Genomic DNA, 22,276 nt, shown 5'->3' on the forward strand with positions numbered 1-22,276 from the left:
AAGGGGACGCCGGCGATCAAGGGTTTTTGGTCCTGTATGGATGCACTAAGCCGAGTGACCTTTCAATGCTTTCATTGGTTGCAGATCTTGAGGCCAACCACAAGTTTAGCTGTTTGTGAAAAACAAGGCAATGGCTTTCCCTCCAGGCAGTCAGGTGGCAGGCAGTCACGCTGGAGGCATAAGAGCGCGAGATAAAAGGTAAACGCCTCGAAACGCACCTCTCACATCTTTTTACTCATAAACACAAAGGAACAGCACTGAAAAGACTTATCCAAACGGGGCGTTCTCAGGCAGAGGACACAGCAGTTTGTGGGGTCACCGCGCCGTCCCTCCGTACTCACCATCGCACTGATGGTCTCCTCCCAATCCGGTCTCTCACGGGGATGGATGCTTCGCGGCAGCTCTGGTACAAAGTCATCTTCCTCTAAATGCAGAGAGGACTTCATTATTCTGGCAAGACAAAGGGAGGGCAATAGTTACAACGCTGATCACGAGTCCTTCTACCCCAAAGAGATGTCTGCGGCTATACAACCCACTGAAAAGGAGTACTTTGCACACACATTACGTATTTTGTATCTAAAATCTAAATTAGAAACCAAGCTGAAAATAGTGCTTAGAAGGAATGCGTGTTGGCTGACATCTAATTACATCTAATGCAAATACAAACGTGCCCATGGCTTTAAAACATCTCCAAAATCCGATCCTCTCCACTAGGAGACTTACATCGGATGGGTTCCTGCCCTGTCCTGGGGTAACATATACCCGGATGTAATCGAGCATTTTGTTGAAGGTGGATGTTTGAAACAAACGAACCGCGGCACGGCCTCTCCCCAAACCGCTTTAAAGCGCAGTAAAACCAATTTATGTAGTTACTATAAGCATATAAAACCTGTTTACAGGCGTTCTGTGCCGTGCTTATTAATGCGATACACAGCCAGCTCTCCTGCTCACGTCACCTGGCTGTAAAGTAGTTCCATTAGTTTTGCACCATGAGCAGGGGGGGGGCAGCATTGCACATATAGTCCTCCCCAGGATGAGATCAGGCAGCGTGCGCAGTGATAGCATCTTCCGAGACGGCTACCGTTGGGGGCATAAACCCGCAAACAACACAGAAACCAAAACTACGGATCACAATGTGCGAGGCTGACCGCTGACTGCCCGCGGCACGGTAACAACGAGGAAACTTCTAATAACTATCTAGCTTCCAGGAGGCTTTTAATCCCTGTCCACGTGATATCCCCAAGAAAAGAAGACAAAGAAACGCATAAAGGTCAGTCAAACAAGTCGCTCACCTCTGTGCCAGGCGGAATCAAAAACAAAACCAGCCGAATGCTCATTCCAGAGACACTGTGATCAGGAAAAGCCGTCTCTTCCTTGTAAATTGTGCATTCAGTCTAAGAGACCGCTCTGAATTCGCGCTCCATCGAGCCGGTGATTCTCGGTACTCGGATCAGATTCAGGCAGCTGCTTTATTACAAGGTCAGCGCGAGTTACAAGCAAGAAACGGCATCGGCAGCATGCAGATTACAGAATTACGCCAAATGCTGTCAGAATGTATAATTTGACAGTAACGTTTGAGTTTTGTGCTCGGGGCAGGTGCCGGTACGATGTTCCGCAACAATCGGACGTACTTTGAGGAGAGCGAGAATTATTCCTGTCATCGCTTGAGTTAATGCTGATCAACAAATAGAAAGGGCCATATATCATCCGTGCAAACAGAGAACCGCCGATAAACCAGCCGACAGAGAGAAGACGTCGCCCCGTGGGACCCAAACGCCCCTTTACAGGGTTGTTACAGAATTAATTTGTCTTTGGATCAAAAAGCTGGAAGGGTAGGCAGATGGGTTAAAAAGAAGGCCTCAAGTTCAACCTAAGTTACCATGTCACTATACCTGGTGTGTATCATCTACAGGTGGAATAAGCCGGGACACGTATGTAACATAGTAATTTCGTGTAAAAAAAAAAAAAAAAAAGACCCAAGTCCATCAAGTTCAACCCTTTTACCGACCATTCCTGCGTTTCACCCAAAAGAAGGCAAAAAACTCAATTAAGCCTTTGAATTTTGCTACTAGGGGGGTGTACAGCATACATTTGCTCCAAGGGGTCAAAGTATAAAATGGATAGAGAGGAAAAAAGGTGATCTTTGTTAATGTAATTTGCATGTAGCTACCCAGAATCCCTTGCAGTGCTGATTCCTGCAGGAACAGCAAGTCTCTGGGCTAGCGAGGTGGTTGCCGGTCAGCGTTAGTGATGCCTCTGCTACCCCCATAATATGGCTGTTCGTCAAACTAACAGGTCCAAGAATTCTCCATCCTTAGTAAATACACTGTGGTGTGCCGGGGAATGGAGGAGAGGTGAAAGACATGAAGATAAAAGTGGAAATGTCTGAATGTGAACCAGAACGTGGCTCAGGATAGTGTTCTGTAGTATTATTTATAGTTTTCTAGAGCGCCATCATATTCTGTAGCTGTAGAATGGGTAGACATAACAAGTAGTAGATAACATAATTTGAGGAGGTGTGAAATAATCCCATTGTGCGCCCTAACCCAACAGCTGGGCATCGCTATCAACGGCCGCCATTACTGTAACCGCAGTACCCTTCTAACCACTGGCGCTGGCATCCGACGTCATGAGACCAATAAACACCACTGGAAATTCAAGACTCCTGGGGCTCCTTCTTTAAGTATATAAAGTTATAAACCAGCCATAGCGGGGGTCCTCAGCGTGGCCTCACTATCCAAGACACAAGACCATTTCAGTAACGGGGGAGTCCCAGTGGAATCTGTCACTCAATAAACGAGCCCCTCGCACACCTGCAGCAAAAGTGAACAACCGAGAACCAAAAGCTGTTTCTCCTCCTTCTGAAGTTTGCAGTAGAAGCTTCAGTTCCAGCGGGCGCGCAAAATCACCCTCTCCGGTAAAACACGCAAATGGAGGTTTTTCCCTCAAAGATTTCATTTGACTGAATTACTCGATTTCAGATATTAATAGATTACGATATATAGATGGCTGCTACTTCACAAACATCATTTGACATCTGATACATTCAGTTTGCTAATTAATTCATCCGCTGAGCGAGTACGGCTGCTGGCCATAAGCTGCCAGAGAAGGATCTACGAAGCCCAGCAGAAGGAAGCGTCCGCCGACAGCCAAGACCTTTAGAACCGGACAAACATACGTGTAACGCTGGAGCCACACATTTATATGTATTCGTGAAATGAGATCTCAACACATGCATGAATTCCGCACAGCTCAGTCTGGCTCGCGTATATATCTGCATATAATTAACGGCAGACTCATTGTGTTTTAGCAGATATGAAGACATTGGTATCTTAAAGGCTTTAACCCCATTCTGTGTACGCCAGCTCCCGCTCTCATTCACATGCTAATTGTTCATTCTTCGCACGCGCCATTGTCCTATCCTCCTCAAATTCTTTCAGATTTTCCCGCAACAAGGACTAATTGTTAAGCCTGGGTTTGCACAGCAGTGTCCAGCGCCATTGTGTGCACTAGGCTACGCTGGCATTTAACTCTGTGCTTGCCACATACCTCAGCCTGGAATGCCGCAGATTATAAATGGTGGCGAAGCCGAGCAGATGGAGAGATGACGTTCCGTTCAGCACTTTGCTGAGGATCCTTCTGTCTCTATTTAACGAGCTCGGATCTGTCAGATCTCCCGGGAGGGAATGATGTTTACCTCCAAGGCCATGAAATCTCTCACCTGTCTGTTACCCTCTGCCACGGACGCCTCCCAAGCCATGCCATGTATGTGATAAGTGGGAGCCGTGCACAGGAAGAACAGCCATGCACATCACCCCCCGTGCAGCGCAGACAGGAAGGGAAGGTAGAAAGGGCTGCGCACCGAGGATGCAGCACGCAGTCTACATTCTGTGTGTACATGTGTGTGCCTGCGCGCAAACGGAGACCAGCCAGGCAAATGAGGGACTTAACAAGCACTGAACGGTATTGCTTGGCCGAGGAATACATTTCGGACTCTATTTTGAAATAAAATGTATCCCACAGACTAGATCAAACCCGCCACAGCAAACAGCGACAAAGGATAAGGCGAAGGACGTAAAACTGACTGCAGCCCCCCGAGGATGGAAATCATTTCCCCTCACAGCAAACCAAGAGCCGGCTCAGTCTTGGTCAGGATGATCTTTAGGAGATGTTCAGACTCTGAATTCACAGAGGACTTGGAAACCTCGTGCTGCCTCCCATAAGCGTCATTATTGGGGGTTCATATTAAAATTTGGCTTAAATGCCATGTATTTTGGGCAAATTAAATAATTATTTAGATTTTTATGTATTTGCTCCTGAGCAATTCTTGGAGTCATGTGTCCCCCACCCTGTAACTGAGAAAAGACGAGGACATGTCTGGCTTATTCCCGATAAGGGCCCATGTGCGGCGGTGCTCAAGGGCCCAGATAGTGATTGCCCCCACCCAAAAAAAAAAACAGCCACTGGACTAATATACAATTTCTGCGGCCACAACGATCCATCCACCGTTGGGGGTTATGGCCCTGCGTGCAGAGGGCGCAGGGGATGCAGCTTCACACAAAACACACTTTGAAAATAATCGTAATGCTAAAATATAGAATGGGCAGCTACATTGTGTTATAAAATGTATCCTTTAGTTAGGTTGCTATGGTGACAACATCACTTCAAACTTTGTACCTTTTGATACATAACCCACTACGTTCAGTTTTCTAAATATACAAACGAATAAAGTGAGAAGTGTTTTGTGACACGGAAGAGGTTTGGATGAATCCGTTTGATGCGTGTACATGCGCGCCACGTTCTCTCAGCACTTCTTGTGACAAGAAGCCGTATTTAGTGGACCCCCAGGCACAAGGAGCTTAACCTGGGGATCTTGCAAAAAACAGGGCAGTTGCAGCACGACCCCAAAATACAAAATATTCCTTCTACAAAAGGTAATAATAATAAACGGCGGGAACGCGCATCGCGTTATCACCAACAAACCCATTTCTAGAACAGTTCGGGGGAAGAACCGTTAACGGCTGGGATTCATTCCTTTTCTACAGAGGACCTTCAGAAACCTGAGCAGCCGCCAGACAAGGTATGAGGGGCAAACATTTGGCATGGAACGTGCAGCCATTGAACCATCCATGATACTCAGTGCTGTACCCGTGCTGTATAGTCATGCATTATGGATGACAAATCCTTTCATCTGTCTTCATATCCCAGAGATATACGGAACAGAAACATATCAGCCAGACTGCCTACAACCGATTCACAATACAGTATTTGTGATGACAAGACATTAAAACAATTATAAATCGAAGCAGATGTTTGCACCAAAACGGCCCAATTCCAGTAACACTTTAATGGCAAATGGCAGCCCTGGGGTCTTCTAGAGTGAAGCCCACCGCCTTCTCAAGATGAGCCGGGAACAAAGCAATATATAGATCTGGTTTCTATTTATAACAAACGCTCCTGCCTTCCTGAAATGTTACAAAACATGTTGTTCTGCCTGCTTTAAAGTCAGTGATCCCCACAGCACGCAGCCTCGGTACACAGACTACGCAGGGGCAACCGGAACGCGGAGATCCAAACGCACGAAACACGCTGGAGCGCTCGGGTTATATACATCTCTGGGGTCCCAGAGGAGCCGCTTAGACATCCTCTACTGGGAGACAATTCATTTCAAGGCTCTAATATTCATTTAAAGGTTATTTGAAGAGATTCTTGAAGGAACCGCAGGAAGGAAAATCCTAAAAATAAACCAGAAAGGATGGCTGGCTGATTCCAGGTCAACATAAAAACCAGAAGAACATAAGGATTACGTCAGGGAGGAAGAAAGGCAGCGAAGAAGAAGGTTCCTAAAAATATACTTTATATATACATACAACAAAGGCAGAAACGTGCGCTTTGGTGAGAAGTGGACGTGGCCGCAGGACGGGAATATACCGTATATATCTGAGCCCTGCGCCACCTCCATATTATCGTTTATATCAGATGCAATATCCGGCCTTTGGGATATTTACCCATATACAGATATATTTCCAGATACAAACCAACAATATTTATGTGAAAAGAGTACAAACAATATTTGTGTCATAATTAAAAAGGCGATTCCAATGCCAAGTTGCTATGCTGGTAAGGCCACATTTCAAACAATATACCCAAATCACTTAATAAATAACCAGAACCCATGGTGTCCGATCATACCGGGACTTGAAAGAATCCCATCGACATTGCGGTTTAAGGTATAAAAGTGATTCTAACGGAAGGATTTAAAAGTGGTCTTATCACCATGACAACCAACGGAATGTTCCTGCTGACTGCTCTATATACATACACTAAGTACAGATTAGGGGTTTGTATGTTATATAAAGATATTAAATAGAGACACAAATTCCTGCCATAGACGCCGGTTTCTCTATTCTCTGGTTACAGGGTGCAGGTGGTGATCGCTCGGCAGGTCCATGGGATGGGCCGCTAGTCCAAAACCCGGCCGTATCGACCAGCTCCTGATGGTGACTGCAGATTCCACTCGTTCCGTGTGAGGAGGTGGCCGCGGGGAACGGTCTTAAGCCGGAGCGGCTATAGTTCGGCAGATAAACCTTTTTCTAGAATCACAGAAGGATGGAGGTCTCTCCGTGACAGGACCGTGAGGTCCCCGTAATGTCGGTAAATATCAGAAATATAGAAACATTTATCATGAAGACCAGGAGGCGTTGTAGGGGAAGCTAGACGTGGGTCCGCTCTCCGTGATGCTCTATATAGGTGAAACGTTGAGCTCTCCTGTCAGTATTCATGAAAATGCCCCGTATGTTTCCAGCGGCATCACCACGCAGCGAGACCGACACGCGGCATAACAGAAACACCACGAGGACAGCCGTACACAACACTTTAACATGCGCAACAGACGGCCGTCCCCTCCGGGACTCAGACAGTTAACCAAATCTAAGCAAAGTACCAACTGCTGATACGTCCTGAATTATCCTACGCAAATAAAGGCGCGATCGCTCCCCGCATCCTGCTCCATATACCTGAAACCTGCTAAACGTGGAACTTCAAATACAAATTTCACAACAACTGCATTAAAGTCATCGAAATACTTCACAGCCGCTGCCGAGACCTGCATACATCAGATCACAACTGCCCCAAACAACTGCCCCCGAATTCAGCGCACACGGGGGCGAAACCCCTCAAGGTACACGACATTCACCTCTGAAACCTCCAGGCGTGGGACGCAAACCCCAACAAGGCACGCAGACGCCCCGCTGCTAAATAAAGCCCTAACCCCAGCGTGGGTTTACCCAGAAGGGGGTTGTTTGCGAGTAGAGAGCAAACACTGCAGTCTGTGATACAAACCACCGGAGAAGGGCCGAATGTGACGGGCACTCAGAGCCTCCGTATCCCTCTCCTGTGCGCGTCACAGAACCCCAGTACCCCGTATGTCTGGGGTAGATGGTTTGACATTCGCAGGCATGTGACGTAGGTGGTGTCAGCGACGCTCCTGCACAGAGCCGTCCGCGTCATGCAATTGCTGCAGTTGGACAGGGAGCTCTGCCAGCCGACCAGCAGCTGAGTGCAGCGACACCGCATCAAACAGGCAAATACAGGGTGTAAGCGCAGCCCCCCCCCGCCGGGGAAACAACGTATCGAACAAAACCACAAACCTGCCCCCCCCTGTCAGGTATCCACAAAAACAGCTTCACGCGCCGTAACCAACGCTAATAGGAAGTAAATCGCACGCGGTGGGTTCACAGAAGCTCGCAGGCTACAATATGTTCCAAGGCACGAGGGATGCTCAGTAAGGGGCACTGACCCATGCAGTAAAATAGGATATCCTTGCCCACAGGTGTAAGCCGCCAGCACAGCTATATACTACTTGTGTCCTGTCTACCCATTGTACAGCACTACAAAATATGATGGCGCTATAGAAAATAATAATTATAATGACTGCACCAATGGTTCTGTCCAGAATCCGGTTGCCTGTCAGGAGCAACACTTAGTCAAAAGCAAAACGGTCATTAAGCCGTAACACTTCAGTCTATGTTAGCGATACAGAGCCGGTTACAGGGAGCCCCCTCCCAAAGAGCAGTCTGTCCCCACTGCAGAGGCACCCGACGCTGCTACAGGGCTGGGGATGGGATCAATGCCGCATACTGCCCCACAGTGTGATTAATGGGGGGGGGCTGCTTACTGCCCCACAGTCTGATTAATGGGGGGGGGGACTGCTTACTGCCCCACAGTGTGATTAATGGGGGGGGACTGCTTACTGCCCCACAGTGTGATTAATGGGGGGGGGGACTGCTTACTGCCCCACAGTCTGATTAATGGGGGGGGGCTGCTTACTGCCCCACAGTCTGATTAATGGGGGGGACTGCTTACTGCCCCACAGTGTGATTAATGGGGGGGGGACTGCTTACTGCCCCACAGTGTGATTAATGGGGGGGACTGCTTACTGCCCCACAGTCTGATTAATGGGGGGGGACTGCTTACTGCCCCACAGTCTGATTAATGGGGGGGCTGCTTTCTGCCTCAAGGAGTGGGAGTAATGCTGGGGTAAGGGGGGACGCTGCACACTGCCCCACAGTTTGATTAATGGGGGGTATTAACGGCGGCGGGGTGCGTGCTGCCCCTGGCTCCGGGGTACTGTATACTGTCCGCACGTAGAGCCGGAGTAATGTTGCTGCGGACGCACCTTTGCTGCAGTCAGCGGGCAGGCTCTCGGTGTCCGCACGGATACCGGGGCCGCACACCCCGTCCCCTCCCACTCTCGCCGGCTCGGACCGACCACACTCACCGGCTCAAAGGGTTGACTGCCCGTCCCGGTTCAGCCTCCATACTGCAGGGTCTGTGGGGGCTCCGGGGGGCTCCTCATTGCGCTGCCTCCGGGGCTCAGCAGCTTCTCAGCCGGTCGTTCCCATGCAGTGGGAGGGGAGGAGGAGGCCGCGCCCCCGGGGCTCCGTGTAACAGGAGAACAACCACAAAGGGACCGGCTGCGCCTCACATGGCAGGGCGGGGGCACGGACAATGGGCAACAAGGGTGGGGGCGCGGGTAACGGGGTGCACCGGGCTCATGGCTACATACCCTCCCTCCTATGAGGGCCACGCGTTACCCCCAGTGGGGTAATAGTGTTGGGATATCAGGTGCAGCAGGAAAGCCCTGAGAGGGTGGGAGGGGAATGCAGTGGCATGAAGTGGCAAGTGGGCCCTTAGAAAAGAGCCCAGAGTGAGAGTCCTCGCACAGGTCGCAGGGCACCCTCAGGTAATTGCTGTGCCAACGTCATGTGACCTAATGTATCCAAACACATCTCTGTGCCACCGTCACCCTGCAAGGACATGAATCCTAGATGCCCCTCTGGTGGCAGATACCAAGCGCGTGGGAACCGCCGAGCAACTCCGAGGAGCTCGTACTTTAACTCTATGACTTATTCAAGAGAAAAATGGTGTCATGTTTTATTTAACGTGAGAGCTTCCCATCAGATGTGGCCAAAGCATTTACTTCCCCTGAAATAATGACATCGTTCCCCAAACTGGATCATCAGATGCGCACAGATCCTGTCCACATTGCACCAAGTAGAACTTACATGTTACTTACACGTTACTTACACGTTACTTACATGTTACTTAGACGGGTCAGAGACAGAGAAGATAAAGACAAGCACCTCGTATCATGCAAAAAAAGGGGGGGGGGTAAGACTGAGTTGGAAAAACAGGAACTTACAATCTATTGCTATAAAACGGACCATTTGACCATCCCCCCCCCAACCTGAAGTGGAGCTGCCTGATTAAATGTGATCTGTTTAATAGGCATGCAAGATGTAAAATGACCAATTACAAAGGAGAATCAGGAGGCCTCGGCGTCCGGCACATTAAACGGGTTACATCCAGGTAGCAGTGGAGCGAACGAGAGGAACCGTTTCAGCTGCAGGTGCTTGAGGAAGAACCAGGACAGGTCTTGGTGTGGAATGAATGATGCCCAATGATCCAGTGTTACTACCCCCAGGGTACAGACGGTATCACCCCCCAGAGAGACCAGAGACTGAAGTCAGTGGTAGTCATACAAGAGAGTTTAACTTCCCAGCGAGACTGAGGATAATGACAAGCATGTGACCCTGCACCGCCGAGCCGTCCGTCAACGTCGGTGATGCCTGGGAGAAGAAGGCCAACTTTACTCATTTACAGCATCGCAAACAGGCCTCGGTGCGAACGGAACGATCAGGACCTGCCCCGGCCCAGACTACAGAAAAATAACGGGGAAAACCCGAAGATCTACCAGACGTTCCCCATCATCGCAGACGAAGTCTTCTGCTGATAAAAAGAACGTCGGAAATCCCGGTGGACGTGAGACCTTTCGCTATTCCAGCAGAGTAATTAGAATCCCAGAATGTGAAGATAGCTGATATGTATCTATAGGGCTGAGCACATGCAGTGCGTTTAGCGTCTCTATACGCTCTTTGGCACGCGTTGCGTTCTTTTCGGAACCGGTATTATCGGCGGGGAAAGCGCTCAGTGTTGCGCATGTATCGGAGAAATCTGTAATTATCTGCTTTTCCTGAACAAAAGAATCCAAAATCACAAAAACCTACGGACACCGGCCTTCTCAGACACCCCGCTTTGGGGCATTATTTACTTTCCCCTGGGATTTGTTAGGAAGTCTTTATTTACCCCGATGATGATGATCCAATGTGAGCCTGTGCGGGGCTTGGCCTGTGATAATTTAACCTTTGCCTCCCCCGCAGGGTCTCCATTCACAGCCCAACGCATTGTTATGTTATAGAAATGCAAATTACCATCCGAAACGGCCAGGCGGGGCGAGCCGTCAGCTGGAGATTCCTTCACATCCCACGGAGGAGCAGCATGGAGGCTGCAGAAGACACGGTGCTCACTGCAGAGCGTCACGGAGGCAAAGGCCATGGCGGGGAGTCACTGCGCCTTCACACGCGTGTTAACCATTTTTAACCATTTCCCTTTGCAGCCGCTTTGCTTGCCACAGTACTGAGAACACGCTAAGAGGGGGGGATTGCAGAATAATGTCTGTCTGTCCGTCCCCAGACTGTGCTCAGACCTGATGTCCAAGTAGAAAAGGCACCGCGGCGGGAAATAGTGCTGGACGGAACGTTACGTTTAGAAAAAGGATCCATCTTGTTTCATGCATCTGGGCCGGCGTACGACCTCCATTCCAATAGCAATAAACAGCAGGATCCAGAAAGCACGTATTCAAGGGAAAATCTGCTTCTAAAAATATCAAATGTCAATCCCCAGGTATTGTGTGTTTTCAGAGCAGACAGAATGTGCTTCTAAACCTTTATACAGACAGGAGAAAGCGAAGTCCACGCCTGCCATTAACGCGCCGTAATCCAGGAGCAGCTGTACGGGGTTTAAAAAGAAGTAACCACTCCTTATACTACAGAACAGAGAGAGTTAAAATCCGGTATCTCATATCCGCACGGGGACTGGGACACCGGCGATATAATTAAAAACATATCATGCAGATTCATGATCGCGATCACGTATGGGCCAACATATCACAGCACAGAGTCACATAACCTTCCAGAGGAGGTCTCTTCAGAAGAAGAAATGGCCACCTGGTGAGGACCACAAAAGGTGCTGCGGGGATCGCATTTAATGTTCTCAGTGTCAGAGCGCATGCACAGGCTAAGGCAGCACTTTAATATCCATAATCTACAGTAAGAAGAGCACTTATTAACCTGAAACACTAATGGCCACAAAGTGAGATCCTGCCGTCTCGAGACACGCGAGTAAAAGGCGCACTCGGATTCACATCTCCGCCGCACAGAACTCAGGAGGTAAATCAACGCGATGTCTGATGAATTAATGGCTGACTTGTTCTAAAAATTCTTTCCTGCATTCTGAGGAATCCATTTCTTCTGCTTCTCTGACCCAGACTTCCCATTGGTCACTTAGAACTTTCAGCCAATCAGAATGAAGCAGCCCCTAGGACAAATGGGCAGCGTCCCGGGGGATATGGATGAAAATATTTTCGGCCAGATGGTCCTGTCCTGCAAGTCTCCCGGCATTCAGCTTCTCTTAAAGCGTTACTAAACCTCAGGGGCAGAATCCATCACTAAAGTCTGCTGAGGAGCTCCAGACGTTGTAGAGACAGCGCACTTCAATACCAGCGAGTACACCCATCAGGCTCTTTCAGGGGTGGAGGCCGAAACATTTCATACCATTTTCTCTTTGAGGCCTCACGGACATTTCGTTGGTTTAGAACAAAGCTTTCCGGATGGAATTTCAAAGACGTTCAGCCTCAAGGGCATTATTTTCACAAACTCATTTGGGTAGATTTCAGTTAGAACTGTTTGATTTGAGGAGTATGGAGAGAAGAATGCTCTCCGATATTAGAGAAGTCCAGACATGAATTTTACACACAGACTTGCAAAACCAGAAATGCCACAGACATCATCGCATGCGGATTCCTACAAATTACACGTCATGTAATAACTAATTTTCCGCTGTTACCCTGTCCTGGAAAGCGCGTTGTCCCTGGCGGGTGGAACAGTCCTTGTTCTGTGCTTTATTAGGGGCAAACTGTGTATTTACAGTAAACATGTTACTAACGGCCGCGTGTTCGGTGCGTCGCCTCCGATCAGCTCGGGGCATCAGATAGGTGGCCGGCTGGGAGACCCTGACAGTAACTCCGAGCCTCTGAGGCCAATGCAGCTTCCGCTTACTGCTACGTGACTACAAAGGGAGCTTCTTATTGGCTGATCCTGTTCAGCATGCGGGGGAGACAAAAGCACCGACTCCACTCAATACGCATTTTGAATGTCGCGTGATGTAGCGGAACGAGACCTAACATTTACAAACGCAAGAAACGTGCAATGCAGACGCAAGCCGTTCGTATAATACGTGAACACGGACCGCAGACCCCGATAACGTGTCACCCAGAGAAGCCATTAGCGTACTCTGTGTTAAGTAAAAGATGAAGCCCCCGGTCACAAGCGACCTACTGGATCATTCTAAACATTATAGGCTACAAACAGCTCAAAGCTGTGACTGTCCAATAAAAATGTATTCAGTATTTTATCAAAAGTAACAATTCATTGAATATAATAAAAAATAATGCTAAGCAAACTAAACGTTTATTAAAAAAAAAAAACAAAGGAAGCTGGATTTCTTATCCATTTGCTGACACTCTAAAAATACAGAACCCCGACGCTCCGGGGTCCGTCTCCCACCTTCCCCAACACTAGAAGACTGGGAATAATGAGATCTTCTGAGAATGAGTCACATTTCTGCCTCTGTGGGCTGGAAATCTACGAAATGCGATGTCAAGAACTTGGTTTCTATTACTGGCTGAAAGGCTCCATATAATGAAGGCGTTCAACATCCAAAGCCCCAGACCCCATCAGCCTTTATATATGATCTGAGGGGCCTTTAACCCATCGCGTGCTTAAAAGGGTTAGCGGAACAGACCTGTGCGCTTCATGTTGGCAAGGCTCAGGGTGACCGAGAAAATCAAAGGATAAATAACCGGGAATGTTTGGCGCTGTTAGCGATTAAAGAACAGGCTGCAGGAAAATGTTCAAATAAGATATCAATTTCCCAAAAAGAGCAGCTGCTTGCAAACAGTGTTATCAGCAGCAAATGAAGGCACCGGTAACAATTAACCATCGCACCTCTGGCGTTAACTTGTGCCCCCCCTGACACCGACAGCCCGCTGCAAGCCGAGGAGCTTAAAGGACACGCGGACTGTGCCTGCTGAGTTTACAATGAAATAATAAACCACGGAACGCCTGCTTTAATGAAAAACAGGAAAAATGGAGACTAGGAACGCAGCTGCACAAATTATCCTTCGAATTCGAGGGCGCTGATTCATCCGTGAATCCGACGCGCATCCAGTCTACACGACACCCACGTTTGGCTCCATTAACTACACGTTCTGGCAACTTTCCAGCCCCACAGCCCGGTTACTATGACAATGTCGATATCCGTGTAGGCCCCGTTTAACTCTACAAAATGTGAATTCCAGCCAATGGAAACAGTTCAAGAAAATTCAAATCAATTTCGTGTTCTATAAATGGAGTCTCCACTACACATTATTTACTAAAGTCACTGATACATTACTAGCCCGCTATGCCATAAACAGGGTCTTATATTTGATGCGGTGTTAGTGGGACAGGATCCCCCGGCCGTTATCAGGCGCCTTCCATTCACCCAAACATACTTGGCTTGTTCACCGTTAATAAAATAATTTGAAATTGTGAAACAGACAAGCTGATGGCCGCGCGCCGCTTTGGGCCAAGTTAAGGGAAATATAATAACCATTCCTTGGCCGGCAGCGAGAAGAGAGAAGCCTCCGTCCATCCCAGAGAGATAACGGAATCTGCCGGCTGGACGCGTCCACGTGAACACATTCATTAACGGTGAGGTTCCAATTCTTCAGCTTCATGCGTCCAGACAACTGTTTGCTACAATTCGCTCCGTTATTCTCTTGCTGCATGAAATGCTAATTCAAACGCTTCTTTTATATTAATAGAAACTTATTTTCTCCCCAATACCGGAAGTCAGCAGAGCAATCAAGTGAAGTCGATGGAAATGAGTGTGGAAGAGCCGGCCGGGAGTTGCTGGTAATTGGGCAGACCGGGTACGAGTGCGGCTCCTCTCTGCCCGCCCGTGTCTTGATGAATAAAGTTATGCGTAAAGTGACCGGCGCGGATTTGTTTTATTTCCATTTTACCGCATTCTTCCAAATAATCCGACAGACGTCTGGAAGTAAAATATTCATGTATATTTATTTATGTAAAACACTAAGAGAACAAAACTGCAGGAAAACCTATTCTACCTACAAGTCCTGATGTTTTGTGCGGTCACTGCAGCTATCCTAAAACTAGGAGAACGTCGTTTATGTGGGATTTTATAGAATTTCATAGTTTAGACATGAAGTTTTTGCTCAGGTGGAGGATCAGAGCCGTTTAGTAGGGAAGCGGCAGATTGCGCAGGTCAGCTGGCTCTTATCTGCTGTCACATTCAATGTCTTTGGAATAATGCGCTGAAGGCACCTCTGGCGATGGAACGATTGCAGCCACGGAGACAATTACTGAACGGTTAAAAAAACAGTTTTTGGTTTATGAAATCGCTGTAAATAAACTGTCCGGGCCGACACCGATCGCCATAAGGCCAGAGTTAGTAAAATGCGGTGTTTGTCCTGAAGTATATCACGACTCCAGAGTTGCAGATCTTTTTCTAAACACCTTCACCGAAGGGGCTGCTCCAGGCCCAGGATTACCATAGTGGCCCCCAACAGCTGACCCATCGTGCACCTCAACAGCCACCATAGTCTGGAGGTGGAGGTCTGTAATCCTCTGTCAGAGAGCTTCGTCTCTGGTGGCTGCGCATCACCTGCCGAGCAGAGCGTTGTAATATGACATCATATCCCAGGGTTTCTTTCACTATTGTAAGGATGCGGATGGTCCCGCAGACCTCCCAATGACGGTGCAGTGCTTCAGACACATGACATGTCAGGGGTTTGCTTCAGTAAATATTAGAAACATAATCGTAATCTACACACAAGTGAACAAATTATTGATGTTAAACCTACTTGTACAGGCGTGTGTAGTGTGTGCTCTGTGCACGTACAGGTGTGTGTAGCGTGTGCTCTGTGCACGTACAGGTGTGTGTAGCGTGTGCTCTGTGCACGTACAGGTGTGTGTAGCGTGTGCTCTGTGCAAGTACATGTGTGTAGATTAGGTGTGTATAAATCTGACAAGGAACAATATGTTTTCTAGTCCAACACAACCTGATGATGGGAGGTTACACGGGGTAAATGTGATAGAAACATTACGAGAGGTCGTGTATCACAGCCGTGTACAGTCCTGCGTGTCTCGTTCAGAGCAGCTCTTTTGATCGAATTTTTGTGTAGAATGAAGCTTTTTTTGAGGAATGCGCCTCTCCCTTCGAGGCAAAGATCATTATCGTTGACATCATAACCGTGAGAATTCTCTGCTTCAGTGTCTTAACGATGAAGTTCACAGGAACGGGTGACATCACAAACCTCGTCACCTGTAGCAGGAATAGGTCCTCTCCCCATATGCAATTATTATTAGCGTACACAGTATATGACATATAATAACATCTCTAAGCGTTAAGATGATGGGGTGATGCGCCTGTTATTCCGGACAGTGAACGGTTATAAACCCGCACAGCTCCATGTTCCTAGACCTTGCCCCATTTCTGCTCTGAGAAGAGATATTAATTGTGCAGATTCCAGGTCAGCCGAAACAAACAAAGGAGAGAAACAAGAGCATTACACAACCGGCAGCCTTCGGTATTCACTAAAGTCCGACACATCATCAAGTAGTCAGTCAACTGGAATTTCCCAGTAAGGGGAGTGATGAGAAGTGTATCCGTCACGGGACTTCATACGGGATTTATCTGGTTTGATGCTACGAGGCATTTCAGATTTCTTTCTGATGAGGAGATCAGACTCCCTTCCCAATCTGGCCCCGTGGTCAGCAAATCATTCCTGCGGTCGGAGTTCTTTCACGTGAGATCCGTGACGCAAGACGTTCAGATATCTTTAAACGCGGCTACACAAACACGAGTCCCACGTTTAGCTCCATTCCCCCCCATGGGCCTGTAATGGAAGCTGAGCAGAAAACTGAGCATGCGGGTATCATGTGCTCAGCAGTTACCATAGCAACGCACAGCCCCGGTACAACGTCTGCTGTCAGCCTCAATGACCTGTTGCTAATAGGACATTCGCACAACGAGGAGTACGCAGGAGTCCAGCCTCCTAAATACACAACCAAAGCGAATTAGAGTTCACAAACCGTATGTCGCTTGGGAATGCAGATGCTGCCGGTTTCTGAAATGATCACAAATAATAGGAAATTAGAGAATTTAGAAGGAAAATCCAGTAAAGGTTAAATATACGGTGATTTCTTGTTGTTTGTCCCCATCCACATTCCTCATACAGCTTCGGATTCCGCTTTCGGACACTTGTCATAACCCCAGATTAGAGTGTATGTGACTGCATATCACGCAATATATATATATATATACAGAATCTATATCACGCAATATATATATATATATATATACAGAATCTATATCACACAATATATATATACAGAATCTATATCACACAATATATATATACAGAATCTATATCACACAATATATATATACAGAATCTATATCACACAATATATATATACAGAATCTATATCACACAATATTCCGTATATATATATATATATATATATATATATATATATATTTATATATATGCAGAAGGGACATCTGACGTCACATTAAGGTCCATCGTATACATTCCATAGAGAATCCTGAAATAATGTATCCACTGATCCATTTATAATGTCCTGACGACAACATTAGGTGAATATATCATTACTAAAAATAAACTAAAACCACAATGACTGCTTTTATGACAGAAATCCATAGACTACAAAACCAACATTTTCCTCCCTGAAGCAAATGATTTTATTAACAAACGGCAAAAAAGCAAACTTATATAAAGTATAGAAACCTGTAACTGTATAAAATGCACACAGCTGATATCTGACCTCATGGGGGGGGCAGTTTTAAATCCTCATTATGTTTAATTTTAAATATAATTAGAACATAAGATGAAAAACACGGCAGCCATCAACAATCATCTGCATAAAAACAAAAGGAATTGGTTCAGCCGATTATAATTCCGGGAACCTTGACCTATTTACAGTCAGAATGAATGATAATGAAGGAATTCCCGCTGCTGGAAGGAGCCGTCGGACTCGGTGATTGTTTTCTCTTTCATATTATATTTATGTTTATTAACTACAAGGCGATGGCTGCCATCTCGCCCCCCCCCCGGTTAGACATCATTCTGCTTCCGGCCTCTGTAAATATTCTTTAACGCGCCCGAGAGGAACGTTCCGAGCTGGGCCTGTCAATTAACCATTTCAGTGCTGGGGAAAAGCAGGTTGATCCCCGTTACAGTCTAACAATCATATAACTGTATAAAGTTCATTATACTTTATATGGGAAGAGGTTTAACGCTCTCATCGATGTTTAACTTCCCGTTAGCGAAGCGCAGTGAGGTATTTCTGGAGTACCCGCTGATCGCTTTACGCCACAATCATTCATTTTATTAAGAAAGGAATATCTTCAAGCTCCGTGTCTCTATTGGACAAAACCTACATCTCCCGAGGACCAACTAAATATTAGTATCCGATAATAATTAGTATTATTAATTATCCAATTAGAATGCTGTCCATCTTAATACTGTTCTGCTTGTGAAAGGAAAATAAGGAGTTGCTCGTCGAGCAGCGAATCTCCGGCCAGCACAGAAGTTATTGGCGGAATTTCTTGTGTTTCAGATCTGTGGGAAAAGTCGCTTTGTAGCAATGAGTTCCTTGCAATGTTTGAGGGATGTGAGTCGGGTCAGGCGTTGGGAAAGTTCTGCCCCGACGAATCCCAGAGCACAATCAGAATGCGCTGAACACAGAATATGTATTCCTTCGGGTTTCATTAGGCCAGGAGGTGATCTCCTTTTATTGCACATACATTCTGACAACTCATCCAGATAAACGAGGATTCAAAGTGCAATTACAGAAGATCTACTCGTTGTCTGTGTGCATAGCAGCATCATGTAAATAAAGTTGTAAAATAAAAAAAATGTCACTCACTAGACTGATGTGATTGGTCAGTGATGTCCCATTAACGGAAATTCGGAGCTGCAACAAAAGCAGCGGGGGGGGGGCAGACCGCTCGTTCCAGACTGTCCTCCTGCTGCCGTGTTCTCAGCCCCTGTCCAATTATTACAGCACGATATTAAAAATGTGAGTTAGGAAATTATTATTATTATTATTATTATCACAGGCCACAAACTAGAGGTGAACTTGCACCTCCGCTGGTAGAAGCTGCCCCAGGCGGCAGTCGCCGGGCACGCCAGGTACGCCGCAGGAACAACCTTTCTCCACGTTTTTATATAAATTCTTGCAAACATCTAAAATCACTAATGTCTTACACAGGCGCCTCTCTAAATATTGTGAACAGGTCATTGATATCGGGCTCCCCAGCTGCTGCTAACCGGGATCTTTATCTCCAGATCTTTTCACAGAGAAAAGATTTGCTTTCGTTCCACATTTTTACTTTCCATGTTTGGCAGCATTTGTATCTGGAGAGATAAAAATAGCCGTAATTAATGTTTGCCTAAATGTCACCCTTTAACAAACCTTTGTCTCTTAGCTCCAGGAGCGCTTGTCATACCGCTGTCACCTGCAGCCGCCTTGAAGATGACACCTCGGATCATCACACGCGGAACAAGCAACGCTCAGCGCTAGCGCACCCCACAATATTTCTTTGCAGACGTATCCCCCCCTGAACAGCACTCCATGACCACCAATAGTGAGATATAACTCACAATAAAAGCAACCCAACACAGTGGAGCGCAGAGAACGAGTGCAGCCGCACACAGGGTCACACAGGACTCGGCAGGACCCTGCTCGTCGGGGCGAGAGCCGGTTGTTGTAGGCCGGGTTCTGTGTAGGGGTGAAAGAAGGAGAGTGTGTGTGACGGGCGTTCGCTGGTAAGCTACTGGCTCCCTTCAGATGGATGATGAGAGCGCACAGCTCACCGAGCAGCCCATCTGCGTGTCTGAGGAGAGGTTAATCGGATGTTTTTCATGGCAGCGTTTCAGGCAGCCTTGGCCTGTGTCCAAGTGTGCGCAGGGCTCCGTCTCCGTCCGCTGTGATGTAATAGATTAAAGTAACGGAGGAAGAGCTCGGGCGGCCCTGACCGTCCTGCGAACAAACTGTGCAAAGGGCTACTGTCGTTCTCTCACGCTCAGGAGGGGATGTCTCACGACCCCCCGGAAGGCAATGCTGCCAAAAAATTTGGAAGAACTTTTGTAAAATCACATCTGTACATTAAAAACTAAAAATCTGGAAATGATCTTTATTTAGAGCTTCTGTTTAGGCTTTAAGAATGAAAATGAGAAATAAAGAGATCATTCAGCCAAATTTGTATCTACAAATCCTCCATCGTAACCGGCTGCCGACGGCAGGGAAGGACGCAGCACAATCTCAGATGCCAGCCGCTATAAGCCCTTCATCTCTGTGATTCCGAGTTCTGATCAGACGCCGCATACATTTTATCACTCACCAGTTTAGGGAACAGACCAGGCCGGCTCGGCGGATCTTCACAACTTTGAGGACAAAGGACATTAAAGAAAATATTTAAAGCTAGACCTGCGCGGGAAGCTCCCAGAACTCCGAAGCCGTCCATCAGCAGCTCGACCCTCAAAGCACATAACATCCACCAAGACTCCGCAGACACCCACAAAATCATTTCGGTAGAAGAAAGCATCTTAAAAGCTTAGAATTCTGCTGAATTGCGTCAGGAATGAATGTAATCGAAGTGCACGTTCCCTGCATGGAGCGCTAATCGGTGTAATTAATAATATTTCTATAACATAAGGGGAATAAACGTTGACGGTGATATGTTTCACATAATTATCTTACCTCTGTATTTTTCAATGCAAAAGAATTGGTTGCACAAAATTAAAAAAAAACGATAATTCACAAAATAAATTAAATTGTTTTGCATTAAAGCGCAGGGAGCCTCACTGATTCACACATCTGGATTGTAATTTAACCCCGTATACCCCTCTCCACGGGTAACTAAGAAATAGCTTGTGCTGGAACAAGATGAGCCAATATATTCGAGGTGATGCCCCAAGGGTATTGGGACATTGTCAACAGCACTGGGGATCTGGGGCAAAGGGTCTATAGATAATAACAGTGTTACGTGTACAGGGGTCTACAACCCGCGGGGTCTTACACGGCTCAAGGCTCAGATCTTGTAGATTGTAGGAACATATGGACGCGTGTTATCGGAAATGACCCCTCCAGAAGCTCTTTCATGGAGCTCGTTGTTATGTCCCTTAGAGGTTTAAGCTCCAGACACTTGCGGCGTGTTATGCTCATTACACGCAATGTCATTAAAATAAAAGCCTGCAGAGACTCAAAAATACACGCAACGAAGAAGCTGCATTCACTTTATAATAACTTAACACAAACTGTGGTAAACATCACATTCACTGCCGCAGGGAGCCGATGACCGAGAGAGGAACCGGACAGACCCCCGGCAGGACTCTACACATCCTACCCCCATAGCACCCGACTGCCCCAACAGAAGCCAGAATCGCTCTGTCTCATCAGAAACAGCCGGCAGCGACCGGTAAGGGATCCGACCCGTCTGATGATACAAAGTCCAGAGCTTAGAAAGTGGAGAATATTTTCTCATATATATTTTAAGTCAATTAATTTTAGGCCATGCTTTCAACATCACTGGCTCTTATCTATGATACTTTGCTCTAGGGTGCAGGAGATAATATATATATATGTGTGTGTGTGTGTGCGTGTATATATGTGCGTGTATATATGTGCGTATATATATATATACAGGGCGTTTTTACTACATACAGAATACGCAGGGTTCAGCGTACTTGCAGCGCCGGGTTTCTTGGAGTCACATAACCAATCACAATAGAAACTATGCTTGGGGTAAACGTTCAATCACCCCCAAGCCTTTATCAAGTAGATGAGACGGGATCAGCGACGGGATCAGCGACGGGATCAGCGAGGAGTCGGGATAATAAGCCTCAGACTCGGTTTCAGGGGACGATTTTAACTACAATGGGTTTAACACAAAAAGGCTCTTTTCTCTTCTAATGCATTAAATGGAAAAACTGTTTCCTTTTGCTGAAATGTACGACACGCCGGGTAATATCGATGCTATGTAATTAGTTAAAAGTGGATTAAGACTTATCTTTCCGTAACTTGACAATCAAACAAGAACAGTAAATATATTGATCCCTTAGCATCAGACACGCCGCCCGTCACATAAATCAGATACTCAGCATTCATTTATAGTGATGCAGGTCAGGTAACAAACGGACAAAATGAGGGATTTGTGCAGCTTCGTTAACACAAAAAATATTTACCTTAATGCTTATTAAAGCTTCGATCAGCTGTTGCTGCGAGGAAAGCGCTCCGTAATACTTCTAAGGATATTTAATGTTCATATAAATCCATCTGCAGCGTGTTGGGGAGAGCCGTAGAGCCACACGATCCTGTCCGATTAACCTGCTCTGCATTTCATGCCGTTTAACCCTTAGTGACTCCGCTTTGGCATTAGAAGAGTTACCGGGTTTGAAGATCCTGATTAAGATAAAGAAAATTCAGCGAAATACAAAGGAATATCGCGTCTAACCTCCCTGCCTTGTGTCGCTTCCGTCACACATCATCCTCCCTCCCTGGCT

The 22,276-nt window shown here is 46.8% G+C and overlaps 1 protein-coding gene across 9 annotated transcripts in view; it reads right to left on the reverse strand.

Moving 5' to 3' along the window:
* ARHGAP32 (Rho GTPase activating protein 32) overlaps window positions 1–22,075 on the reverse strand; it is a 67,559-nt gene extending 45,484 nt beyond the window's left edge. For 8 of the 9 annotated variants that reach the window (XM_053451734.1, XM_053451733.1, XM_053451732.1 and 5 more), the window contains exons 1-2: window positions 8,780–8,892; window positions 342–450 (exon numbers count right to left, since the gene is read on the reverse strand). In XM_053451734.1, the coding sequence (XP_053307709.1) occupies window positions 342–450; window positions 8,780–8,820 (150 nt within the window). In that variant the 5' untranslated portion in view covers window positions 8,821–8,892. Of the gene's footprint in view, window positions 1–341; window positions 451–8,779; window positions 8,893–21,958 lie in introns of those variants that run through there. The other variant, XM_053451730.1, reaches the window with a different exon arrangement.
* Window positions 22,076–22,276: the final 201 nt, after the last annotated feature.

The sequence above is a fragment of the Spea bombifrons genome, chromosome 12 (genome assembly GCF_027358695.1).
Source record: "Spea bombifrons isolate aSpeBom1 chromosome 12, aSpeBom1.2.pri, whole genome shotgun sequence".
NCBI classification, from domain to species: domain Eukaryota; kingdom Metazoa; phylum Chordata; class Amphibia; order Anura; family Pelobatidae; genus Spea; species Spea bombifrons.